The sequence below is a fragment of the Cyprinodon tularosa genome, unplaced genomic scaffold (assembly GCF_016077235.1).
Source record: "Cyprinodon tularosa strain WSP-4 unplaced genomic scaffold, ASM1607723v1 ctg38, whole genome shotgun sequence".
Classification (NCBI taxonomy): Eukaryota; Metazoa; Chordata; class Actinopteri; order Cyprinodontiformes; family Cyprinodontidae; genus Cyprinodon; species Cyprinodon tularosa.
Window position 1 is genome coordinate 623063 of NW_024039096.1, and position 13787 is coordinate 636849.

The window sequence follows — 13787 nt, forward strand, 5'->3', positions numbered from 1 at the left end:
TGGTAGAGTGTGATAATATCTTCCTATAAAAGTAAAAGCACAGTACAACACTAAGATAAGCAAAAAAATTAGCAGCTTCTCATCAAATACAAGGATTAGCTGTCTGAGGACATGACGTCTGTGCAGCATGCTCCGGCTCTGTACATTAGTGCTGATTTACACAAACTGATTGAATGGTTCGTTACTGTTCTTGTGTAAAAACTCAGTGAAGTCAAGAGTACAAGTTGTAATGACACGCTGGATACTCCCAAATAGCTCTGTTGTCTGTTTGGTTGTTCTTTTTTTAAGGGCCTCCTCTTTATCTAATCTGGTGTCCACTGGTTTCTGTATCAATAGAAGGAAGTTTGCCCCTACTTCTAACCTTAATGTGTAAAGCCAGACATACACTGTGCAATTTTTTGTCCTTTTTGGGACGGTTTTCCAAGTCGTGTGAGAATTTTTCCATCGGGCCGACATGACGCACGATGCACGAGCCTGATCGTGCGTCATGTAGTATACAGGGGGGTAACGAGGGGCGATCAGCTTTTCATGACGACCTCCCGATCAGGAATCTGAAGATCGGGAGAAAATCAAATTCTCAAAAATCAAAAATGTTTGAAATTTAGTCGGCTGTCATAAGCTCCTATCAGATTTTCTGTCATTTCACAGCATCTTAAAAAGGCTAAACATCTGAGTTTTGGATCTACATTATCTTTTCCAGTCTCTGATGGTCATCTATAGGCATATGTATGATGAAATATTGCCTTTGGTACAATAGAGTGTCCATTTATTTTAAAATATTTTTTGTTTTCTTCCAAACTGGAAGAAAGACAGCTGCCTACCCTGTGTGGGCACCGCCCATTTCATAACATCACCCTAGACCTAACATATGCTAACATATGGTATCGCACCATTTCTTAAGATTGGGCTCTTTTTTAGGAAGCCTGACCTAAGTGTGAGACCACCTGCAGTAAAAAAACTATTTAGATGCCTTGGATACTGGCAAAAAAACAGCACAGTTGTGGTCCTATTGCTGATTAGAAGGGAATAAGAATCTCTTTGCCTTAACTTTAAGAAGAAATTCATGCGCTCTGCCACACATCACAACTTGCTGGGGAGGTGCGGGAAAGACAGCTCTACGTCGATTTGTCTTGTTGTCTCATTTTTCCAAAATAAGGAGCGATTGCTGCTCAGTGAGCAAACAATATTCAGACATAAACCAGGCAAAATAACACCTTTGCTATGAATTTGATTAGTGAATATTATTATACCATGGTTATAGCTCCAAAAAGCTACATTTGTATAAAATAGCCCCTTAAAGAATTTACTAGTGCTTTTTGGTTCACTAACATGTAGCAGTGTCCACTTCTGACAACATAGCATGACGCCTCCAGACCTACACCTTAAGTAGCCTCGTGAGACCATCCTGATCTCGCGAGCTTTCAAGATTTCACTCGCTAATCAGTCTGGAGACTCTCCGTTGAAGAAAATTTGGAGCCGTTCACCAAACGAACGTCCAATCAGCGTTGGCTTTGAGGCGGGTTAGGGTGTGACGCAACGAGAAGCGCGACAGTTCAGTCTAAAGAACATGGCGGCTTCAGCCGATGTAACTAGCGTTAGCTAGCAAGTTTTATCGGAATTACAGAGTATTTCTTCAATGAAAGAAGAGCAAAACACTGCCCTGGAGGCTTTTCTCAGAGGAAAAGATGTTTTTGCTCTTCTCCCGACTGGTTTCGGCAAGAGTTTGATCTATCAACTGGCTCCTCTTTGTCGTCGCTCTGTTACGTCATATGCTTCGTTGATCTGATTGGTTTATTTGGCCCGCCTATCACCAACATAGGCCAATCAGCTAACCAGTATTTTCGCCCCTTATGATGGATATGCGGAGCAAATCCATCTGGCGGAGTCAGGTTAACACCTAAGCACCGTGCTGCACAATTTATACACCACTCTTTTGCTGGAATCATGTCCTCTGTTTTGGTATTCCAATATTCTACTTTTAGACACATTCGTCCAGAGAACATTATCCCAGATCCCATGGTGTTTTTCCACACACTTTATGGTAAATTTCTTTAAGGAATAATAGTGTCGCTATACGACAAATTCCCTTTTTAATTATGACACAGCAGAGCTACGGTATTGGTAAGATATCATAAAACTGCTATGTCAGTGAAACCAGTTTGACAAATGAGAATAACAAGGAACAGCTCAATCACAGGTATCAATAAACATACTTTTCAATAGTAAGAATTACTCATTTATACAGGGGTCATATGTTTATAGCAGGCACTAAATGATGTGTATCACCAGAAAAGGAATGGAACTGAGAAAATACAAGCTAATCCAGACCCTTTCGCCTGCAGAGGCAGACCAGCTAAGCCACTGGTGCATGGAAACATGTGCTGAACATGTGTGCGTGCTTCTCAGGTCACTGCACAATCAGAGAGACACAAGGAGGCCGGGCAGCACTAACAAGCTCATCCTCTTTGAGAGCGAGCACGCAGAGAGGAGCTTCAGTATCTATCTAGAGTGCTGGATCCATTAGTGTCCGCTCTATCTGATTTACGGATCGTCCACACCCATCTGATAATGCTTCAGTCCCCTTGAATTTTTAAAGAATGGTTGTCAGATACCTGCCAAACAAGTCTAACTAGATTGATTGAGGCCGCAGTGGTAACATCAACACAGACAACTGGCCTGCAGAGACATTTTTGGGTCATTGTTGACTGTTAAAACGCCCATGGGGCATCTATGCCTCATCAAACAGGATGTAGCCGTGAATGACAGTAATCCTGGTAAGGGAGTTGAAAGGTTAAATCTGCACACATCATCGTTTCACTTCCTTTTAATGAACTCCAAACAAAAAGCAGTACTTGTTTTAGAAGAGGTGAGAACATTTCTTCCTAGCTGATAATCCTGCTGGTTTTCTCAGATTGATTTCTGCTATTTAACCCTGAAAATGTCTCGAAACATTCTACCATTTTATGTTTTCCCTGCTGTCCAATTCACTTTCAACTGTGCAGCGTTAGCTTTTTATAAATGTCCATTGAGCAGTTATAAATCTCACTACCCTGCTGCAGTTTAGTGGACTATATACAATAGATCCGCTTCTCGGGACACACGCAAATAGAGGGACGTCTCATCAAAGACGAGGCCTGGATGTAATTAATCTACCTAAATATTGACTCTTTACTCTCAATCACTCAGCCAACCCCCAATATAACTGCCCCCCCTTCTAATGTTTAATGTAGCCATCGATTAGTCCCCATACAGTTACTGAAATAAAATAATGAGCTTTGCCCTCTGGTGTGCTACATGTAGGGAAGGGCTGTGTATGTGTAGATCTATTTGCGTTGGGTTTAATGAGGTGCAACCTACAGAGGTAATGAAATCAACAAAAGATAAGGAATCCAGGTTGGATCACCTTGCTGGGAATTATCAGCGTAAATGCCACATCCACAGCTTCTTCCTGCAGATTCCACCCTGGCAGCCCTCCAGTTTGACCCTCACTTCTCGATCGGGATCTCGGCCATAACTCTTTGTGGCACATTTCTAGCTCCTTTCCTTCCCCTCGTCTGCTTTCAGGCTGATTTATCTGGGCTTTACCTTTATCAAGCTATCTATCAACCTTCTCCATCTCCTCCTTCTGTGCTTCTGGATCAATATCCCTGTAGGATGGCTCCCATCTAACTCCGGACACCTTCTGGTCTGTTTCACAAGGTAATAATATGTTCATCCACATCAACATAGTATATGTTTAGGATTGCGATAGAAGTGTGCTTAGTTGTTGTGTTAAAATATGATATTTGTGTAATCTCAGACAAGATTGCATCCTTAATCTACATCTTTACATCTTCACAACACCCTCTATGCAGCATCCCAACATAAAACATGGTGGAAGCCCAATCATGTATTTTGTTCTTGGTTGTGTGTGATTCCTCTATGCAGTACTGTGAAATGGTAAAACAAATAAGGAAAATTAAAAACATGACTTCTTTTCATTTTTATTTTTGCAGGACCTTTTGAATTTGCTGTGAAATCATGTATTTCAGGATTTGGACTCCTCAGCCATGGTAGAACTGATCATAGCATTTCTGTTTGATAAAGATTTTCAAATGAGAATGAGATGACATCTGTTTTCCATCCATTTGGTAGATTGTGAATACATTCCCCTACTTTTACAAAGCTAAGACCAAAACAATTCAATCCTTGACAAAAAAGTGGCTGTTGAAAAGGAAATGCACAATACATAATAGTGAATGAGGGAATGGAGAAACAGGAAAATGCCAACCTAATTCTCCTATTAAAGGTCAAACCAAAATCAACAGTTATTTTGACAGATTCTCCTCCTATCTTGGTCGTTACCTATAAAACAGCATAGAAACATAAGGAGTTCTTTGTCTGTTTGAGGGATGAAACGGCATAAAAAAGGTCTCTTCTCCCTCCTTAAACTCTCCTGTAATGAAGAGCACACTGCCATCCATTCACAGAGCAGTGCTGCCAACTCGAATCCATGTGCCCCCACCCTCAGCTTTGACACCGCCACTCTGAATCAGCTCTGTAAAGCTTTTATTTCCCTCATTGAACGCTTTAAAACAAATATATGCCTCAACAAACCCTTTGAAGACCAACTCACAAAGCTACAATCTGCAGGTACTTTCTATTATTGATGAGCCTTAAAATCTAAACAGACCAAATGGAAAAAGCTGAAAATATATTTTCTTTTAAATAATAATTTAAGAAATGGATAAATCTCTGAATTCTGTCTGACAGAAAGTAAAAACAGTGCTACACTTACACAAATAGGTGCTTCTGGTAGAGAAATAACTCATGTCAGTGTCATGAATGGAGGTTCACTCCCCTTAACTCAATGTGCTTCCTCAGCCAGTCTTTCACAACCAGCCCATTCATAAAACAGCAGGGCCGGGGTTTGTGTGTGAAAAGAGGGAGAGTGCGCGTGTGTGTTTGTCCGTGCAGCGGCGGATGAGGGACTGTCAAAAGAAATCATCTGTTCACGTGAGAGAAATCAGCCATTTCACTCCCAAATAAAATAATCAAAAACAAAACACACAAAAAAAGTAATGGCACACAAATTCAGCTACCATGAAGTAAAACGACATCTGCGTGTTTTTGGCAACCACCTGAATGTTTGTGCACACGTTGCATAGCAGCTGTGTTTTGGAGAGTGGATGAAAACATATACCTTTTTTTTCTTTTCTTTTTTCTCCCCCCACGCCATTTTGCTGATCTGGTCCAAATCTGGGCTGATAGTGACAGTTCTGATGCATAAAACCCTCCAGGGAGGGTGAGTGGAAAGCAATGAAGCCTTCTGTTATTCATAATCTTCAGTAGAAAGAGATGGAAAGCAAACAAATATGCAAAAACAGAATGAATTCACTAAGTTAATCAAACAATTAATTGCCTTGTTTATTTTGAAAGGCCTTTCCAGAGCAGTGTTGGGATTGTGGTTTGACTATAGTAGCAGATAATAGTTAAATTTTTTAGTTACTGCAATGCACTTTTTATAACAATATAAAACAGATTATGCTTAGCCCTCATTTTTTACTTTTTTCAATGTTTTTGAGCTTAGGTTGGACCCCCTTTTGCCTTCAGAACTGCCTTAATTCTTCCTGGCATAGATTCAACAAGGTGCTGGAAACATTCCTCAGGGAGTTTGGTCCATATTGACATGATGGCATTACACAGTTGCTGCAGATTTGTCGGCTGCACATCCATGATGCGAATCTCCCGTTCCACCACATCCCAAAGATGCTCTATTGGATTGAGATCTGGTGACTGTGGAGGCCATTTGAGTACAGTGAACTCATTGTCATGTTCAAGAAACCAGTCTGAGATGATTCCAGCTTTATGACATGGCGCATTATCCTGCTGAAAGTAGCCATCAGAAGTTGGGTATATTGTGGTCATAAAGGGATGGACATGGTCAGCAACAATACTCAGGTCGGCTGTGGCGTTGCAACGATGCTCAATTGGTACCAAGGGGCCCAAAGAGTGCCAAGAAAATATTCCCCACACCATGACACCACCACCACCAGCCTGAACCGTTGATACAAGGCAGGATGGATCCATGCTTTCATGTTGTAGACGCCAAATTCTGACCCTACCATCCGAATGTCGCAGCAGAAATTGAGACTCATCAGACCAGGCAACGTTTTTCCAATCTTCTATTGTCCAATTTCGATGAGCTTGTGCAAATTGTAGCCTCAGTTTCCTGTTCTTAGCTGAAAGGAGTGGCACCCAGTGTGGTCTTCTGCTGCTGTAGCCCATCTGCCTCAAAGTTCGACGTACTGTGCGTTCAGAGATGCTCTTCTGCCCACCTTGGTTGTAACGAGTGGTTATTTGAGTCACTGTTGCCCTTCTATCAGCTCGAACCAGTCTGGCCATTCTCCTCTGACCTTTGGCATCAACAAGGCATTTCCGCCCACAGAACTGCCGCTGACTGGATTTTTTTTTCTTTTTCGGACCATTCTCTGTAAACCCTAGAGATGGTTGTGCGTGAAAATCCCAGTAGATCAGCAGTTTCTGAAATACTCAGACCAGCCCTTCTGGCACCAATAATAATGCCACGTTCAAAGTCACTCAAATCACCTTTCTTCCCCATACTGATGCTCGGTTTGAACTGCAGGAGATTGTCTTGACCATGTCTACATGCCTAAATGTGATTGGCTGCTTAGAAATTAAGTGTTAACGAGCAGTTGGACAGGTGTACCTAATAAAGTGGCCGGTGAGTGTATGTCAGAAGTGTGCAAGATGGGAGCAGAGGAATCCAATCTAACAGGTTAACCACATCATTGGCATCCTGGCATCCAGCTTAGCAACTCTGGCAACTAAGGGAATCCTGCAAAGTCAATGTCTAAATGCAATCAGAGGGTTTTAAATAAGAGGTCGTCTTTTGAATTGGTGCTATATTAAAAAACTGAGTCGAATTACTTTTCTCTTGAAGCCAATTGGTTTCAGAAATGCCCATCATTGATATTCCAATGATAATTTGTGTAATATGTTGTTCAGCTACAGTTCTGATGTTCAGGATTTCTTCTTTGATAGCAATCTATATTCTGTTCTATCTTGTGGACGGCTTTCACTGATAAAACACCGGGTTAGCTTCAGAAGGCTGCAATTTTCGAACAACATCGACTTTCCACTTGATCCGGATCCATGTGGACTTTGAGAAAGGATCCATTATATGATGCACAAGGGGAACTGTGATTTGGCCTTTCAAATGTAGATTTTTCAGCAGCAGATGCCCAAGCAATGGTGTAAGGGTTAGATTTGCACATTAACTTACAAATTTATGTGTATCCTCCATGTTAAAAGGCTTTTTACTGATGCAACTTTTCCTGAAGTGAAATATAGCTTTCTGCCACTGGCCATTTCATACTGATCAAGCATTAGCTACATTTTTATGCAAACTTTTACAAAGAGGAATTTCAAATTATTTTCTGTAATCTATCATAGGGGGTGGAGCTCAGAGCTCATGGCTGAAAGGTTATTGTGAACATTGTTAACTGTTATTCCAAAAATCAACTAAAATCAACGCTGGCAGGTCAGAGCACGACAACAACCCTAGGGGAGCGAATCTCCGACTTCCAGAGTCACTCAGGAACAATTCATTGTGCAATCTGGAGAGGTACTGACAGAATCCTAAAACATGAGTGGTGAAGGATTTTACTTTCAGTTCCTCTTCTCTCCTTTTTTTTATGCTGTCCTTACAAACCGTGCTCTCGGAGAAACACTGTAACGGCGTTCTATAGCCACAACTTCCTATGTAATTACTGCAAGGCACAAAGCTAAACAATCGCTCTACACAAATCCAAAAAACACAGGATTAGTTCACATCTTGGAATGCTCAAAGAGTGTGTGCGCTGAAAGAGGTAGAGGGGGGGTGTTTAAATTTGACTTAGTTTGCACAGAGACAGGAAGGGAGGGAGGGTTTTGAAGTATCCAGTTAGAGCGCAGGAGTTTTACTGTAGGGCTGTTTTTTATGAATGAAGAGTGGAGGAGAGCTCTGCAGAGAGGAGCGAGAGGGAGAAAGCAGGAGAGGAGGAGGGGTGTGGTGGGGAGACACACTTCCTTTTACGCACGCAGGGAAGAAAATTTATGAATGGGTCACATCTCTCGAGCTGCTCCAAGTGTAAACAACATACTTGGACAGGGAAGTGCAAGCTCAAGACGCAGATTAGCCTCGCCGAGTGCTCTATCTGCGACGCTTTAGTCCCTTTTTTACACAAAAAACACCCAATTATAAAACCCTTCAGGGTATTTCAATGTACTTTCCATGTCATAAACAATAGACAGCCCTGGGAGCTTTGTTCCCCCCACAGGTGGAAAAAAAAAACAGATATGCGTTTGATAGCCAGGAGACGGGCAAGGATAACCCCTGAAGCTGCTTCAAAGAAAAAAAACGAACCCTCTCTTGCGAGCACATAATTTAAATTCAATCTTTCTTTAAATACTTCCAAAGAAATCACATTAAATCAGTGGAAACAATATGAAGTGTAATTTTACCAGTAAAATGCACATGAACAAATAAATATAAAAGCATGGCTGTTTGCATAACCTTCCAGACAGGGCTGGCTTGTTAGCCTTGAATTGAAGGACCAGATGAGATGGATTTACCAGATGTTCAAGTATTGCTCAATCTCAGCTTTTACCCCCTGTCTCTTCTTTAATTTAGTGCTCTAACATGTGTTTATTTCCCTTCTTTTCCCCCTACTGACTTTTACTATCTCCCTTTGCCCCTGTTAACACCACCACACCCATGCAGGTAAAGACTTGACTCAGTAAACAAGAATGTTTAATTTTAACAAGGCACTGCTTTCAATGGAGGCTTCAATTATACTCCAGGTCACATGGGATTAAGGCTTATGCTTCAAGTGTTTTTGTGCTGGTCTGTGTATGTGTGTTTTAGACTTTCCAAAACAGGTGAGTCACCTGTTTTTAACATTTAGTCTGACGTTAAAAATGCCTTTCACTTTGGTATGGGAAAGAACAAAGTTAACAGACAACAGAAGAAGTTGTGTAACAAATCAAATGGTGAAGATATATGCAGATTAATTTTTTTATCAGAGCCCCAGTTAAAGGGGTGATACATATTGGGCAATAACTGGACATATTGTCCTCAAAGTTTATGAGTTAGAAGAGGAAACAACTAATAACTGTAGGGATTTACCCGACTGCATTACACAGTTACACAAAGTTAAAGGATTAGACTGGAAAAGTATATTTATGCACTCAGATAATGAGTGTCAGTGTAAGAAACTCCCAGAAATAGCATCAACCCATGTGAACTTCTTTTCATTGCGACCCGTTTCTGCAGCCAGAACCCTAAGCACAGCCTGCTAGGTCGCAGCACTCTATGCACCAGAGTCAGTGTGACACGGTGCACTTTTAATGCTGATTTTTAAAGAATTGAATGAAGTTCAGACACAGGTGACTTAGGTCATATTTCTATATATATGGGCTAACTATTTAAATATAACTGTACTCTTAAAGTCCCACCTTGCAGCCTACAGCTGCTAACATCTTGCTGCCAGACACCACAGCACACTCTCAGGGGTCTGTTGGAGCCCATGGCTTATTGGGCTGTTGTGGCAGGAAATGCTGGGGTAGCATAATACTAGTGGGGGTGGTCATAATGTTATGCCATAACAGTTTATGTTCATACATACTTGTCACATTAATTTCTCCATAAATCCAAGTTTGAAGGGATCAGCGTTTTGCTCTGGACAGCCATCAGCAGGGAAACTTTCACCAAAGGAACGTCTCTGCTATGGATAAGTGAGCTGCCAATCAAACTGGAGCCTCTCTGACCCTGCAAATCACACCCAGGTCAGCCGTTAGAAAGCCCTGACAGCTGATTGGGTGTGGAGGCCACTGGGTTAAGTCGACATGACCCTTGTGTGCCCAAAGGTTCATCTGCACTTCCTCCTCAACATTGTTGCCCAACAGATTGCCACAGCAGACTGAGCATGTGTCACCCAGTCTCTGATGAGTTGGGAGTAAAAAACAAACAAAACAACAACAACCAAAGAAACGCAATGTTTGAACACAAAAGCTGCATGTCTTCAATCAGAGGAAGTGACTCTCAGTGGCACCCAGCACTGCCAGTTTTCTCTTTTGAGGACGGATTACATTTGAAGTTCCCTTTACCATTTCAGCGTCCATGCTGGAGCTGGAGTGGCCAGAAAGAAAACTGTTTGTAGAGCAACACGTCTTCCCACCCAGATCCTGAATCGCCATTGTTAGGGCAAACAACAAGAAAGGGAAACTCATTCAAATAGCTGCTCAGTTGTGGGGCCCAGGAATTTGCTTTTCCATTTTGCGCCTTCCGATGTGCACAAAGGGGCCACCTTTGTACCTGCACCCTGAATAATTGTGTACTGGTTTCCTGGTCTGCGGCCTATTCACATTTTTAAAGGCATGCAAATAAACGACGGTGGAGCATATTCCTGCAATCCAGGATCTACTAGGAGTGGACGACTGGGTTATTAGGCCTTTCTCTGCATAGTTTTGCCTGCCAAAGAGGTTACCGTAACATCAGGCTGACTACATTTGCTTTTATATTACACTATTTTCCCATTGTTGGACAATAAATGTATTTTCTATTTGTCTATTGTCTATTATGCATATTTCTTCTGGTATGACATGATCAGAGACTAATGGATGAATGTGCAAAAATCAGAGCAATAATGACAAATTTTAGGCATAATTAAACCAAGGCATGCATTATTAACAGCAACATGTTCTATCATTTATACACTGGACTGCTTCACTTGATGTTCTCATCTCCCACCTACGTAACACAATGTTTTTGGTATGCAGACATAAGTCGATAGCTAAATCTTTGATTTAGATGCAAATAAAAATCCTTAACACTTCCTTTTGAACAGGCAGTGAAAGTAATGTACTCACAGTTCTCAGAATGGAAATCAGGAACAAACTGCTCATCGCTGTCAGGAACTTGAGCTGAAATAAAAACAAAAAATAACTTTAATGCATTTTACACAGACTCTCAGTCCTTTATTCATCCTTACTGTCTCTGCTCTGTGAAATCTGAGGCACGGCTTCATTTGCTTGACCTCCAATACTATAAAGGATTTTTCACAGCTTATATTGGCCTCTTAAATCTTAATTCGATTGATAAATTCAAAAGAACACAAAGCACATTTTTATCTTCACTGGTAGTTCCAAACTGGTACTAAACACGCCAGGGTTAAATGTAGGACACACCAGTACAAGGTTTTTCACATACAAATGTCACTTTCTCGTCACTGATCATATTTAGAAATAGGTTAAGCCATAGTTTATTGTGAAATATTTCCGTATTGGTTTCTATTTCACAATCATTCCTTTGTTAGCCTAAAAAACACAGAGCCAAGCATCCCACAGCTTCCATTAGCACGTTTCTTTTCTAACTTCTTTTTGTTTTGAGGGAACACAAACCGGTCACGTTTGACCTGTGGATGGTTTTTGTCTCCTTCTGAAGAAACCTAAACCTAAGACAGGGTGTTCAGGCTAAACCAGAGATGTTGGAGCTCAAAAATTCTGAGAATAGTTTAGATTTTGTTGTCCGTTTGTTTAAAAGAAACTAAAACTGGTCAAGTTAGTCAGGAGGTGAGCAATGACTGCAAAAGAAGATGCAACAATTGAAAGAGTGTCTTTCTTTTTTGTGTCTTTGTGGACACTAAAAAGGAAAATATGAAGAATAATATTAATGGAGAAAAATATCAGACCACCCTTGTTTTCTTTGTTTCTCTTGTATTGTTCTCTAAAAATATTTTTAGCGCACAGCATCGAGGGAAACTGAGTCTGCTGATTTTTCCATGGCTGTAAATATAAACAAATCATGTAACGTAAGAAATATCTTCCTGCTTAAAGTCTTAATGTAGGATGCGGGGAGTCAGATTTGGAAAATCTGTGTTAAATAAAAAAGAGTAAATAAATAAAAAACAACAAAAAAAAAATGAAAATATTGTTTTAAAAGTACAAAAATAAAAAATAAAAAATGTAACATTACAATAATTTATTAGCTTAACTTTTTGCTGGAATTTATTACTGATCCACTTCATTTAGAGTTGCAAATCAGTTAGAAACCAATATTTATCAAGGACGAATAAATATCCCAGGAAACATTATATAGCCACCTAAGACCAGTTTGTAAAAATAGATGAATCAATAGAGTGATCTAGCTTGTGTGATGCTACCCCTCTTGCAGTGGTGTAGAATTTCAGAGGCCTTGATTAGGCACTCTTGCACAATGAAACTCATCTCACTAAATACGCAGAGCTGCAGAGGCCAAGCCCAGGAGCAGCAGAGTTGGACCAGCACTATTGTAACACATTCCAATTCAAAAACTCACTTATAAATATCTTTATAGAGGTTTGAACTTTGTTTTTCATGAAATAATTTAGGAAAAGTTTAAATATTAATCTGCATGCATATCAATTTGAGACCAGAAAATAAATTGAATTTAAATGTCAGAGTTACAACTCTATAACCTGTAACCAATGTGTTCAATTAATAGAAAATAAAGCAATTGTATAAATTAGATTTTGTATATCAGTAGCATGTTGTCCCATTTATGAGTCATTGCAAAACAACTTAGCAGTGCGCATATACAGTAGAATTCTACCAAACAACAATATCATGGACTACATGAGTTTTGCCATCTCTCCTTTTTGGTATTACCGACAATTTTATGTCATATGCTGTAAGGCATTACTTTTATAAAGAGCCTCCATTGAAACACAATCAAAGATTCACATCTTCCACAAACAATTTGAGTTTTATTATTAGTATAAAAAAATAAATGCAAGCAATTGGTTCAAATGCCGGTTGACTTTTGGGTAACATCACATTTCACCAAGAAATTAAAAAAAGAAAGAATATGTACCCATAAATCCATGGTCCTAAATGATGATTGGCTGGCCTGGGGGTGAAGCTGTGCCAATAGGTTGGAGCAGAGACGCATGGTGGCGTGATTGGTGGGCAGGCCAGAGCCTTTCCGGTTTAAATTTACGCCTTGGTGTCATTTCTTTTATGAACAACACTGGAAAAAATCTAAATCTAGATAAGTCATTTTTCCTCAAAATAAGTGCATTTGTTCTTGGATTGAGGAGGTAAAAGAGACATTATGCCAATGGAACAAGACAGTTTACCTTTATAATAAGAAAACAAAATTGCATTGTCTTATTTCAAGTGCATCTTATCTAAATATCTTATTTTAAGAGTAAAAACATGCATTCCATTGGCAAATCACCTCATTCAAATATTCAAATTAAGGGTAAATACACTTAATTTAAGAATGTTTGTACTTATTTCTAGGTTGTTTTTCCAGTGAAGATGGAAGCTTAACTAGGCCTTGACATCAGCACAAGTTCTACGGTGAACATTGATACCAGTTTCTGTGCAACAGTAAGGTCTAAAATACATTAAAAACTGTGCTGATGAAGGTTCTCAGTCATCCAGGTCATAGTCATTCCGTAAAAATTCAAAAAATATCCACTGGACTGAAGATTTGAAGACGTTTCGCCACCTCTACAGGAAGCTTTCACATTTGAATTGAGAAAGCTTCCTGGAGAGGTGGCGAAACGTCATCAAATCTTGGAAACCAAGTCCAGTGGATATTTTTTGAGTTTTTACGGAATTAAAAACAGTGGAATCAGGCCAGTTCAAAAACACAAAGCGGTAAAGACCAACAGAGGTTGTGGTCACAGTCACTGCTCTTCATAACTCAAGTAAAATCACTCCAAGCTCCATGCAAAGTTCCAACAGGCAGCTTACTTAAA

At 40.1% G+C, this 13787-nt stretch overlaps 1 protein-coding gene across 2 annotated transcripts in view; it reads right to left on the bottom strand.

The window, feature by feature from the left end:
- Nucleotides 1-13787, bottom strand: part of etv4 (ETS variant transcription factor 4) — a 52921-nt gene that overhangs the window by 25830 nt on the left and 13304 nt on the right. For both annotated transcript variants that reach the window (XM_038296895.1, XM_038296894.1), the window contains exon 4: nucleotides 10912-10965. In XM_038296895.1, the coding sequence (XP_038152823.1) occupies nucleotides 10912-10965 (54 nt within the window). The remainder of the gene's footprint in view (nucleotides 1-10911; nucleotides 10966-13787) is intronic.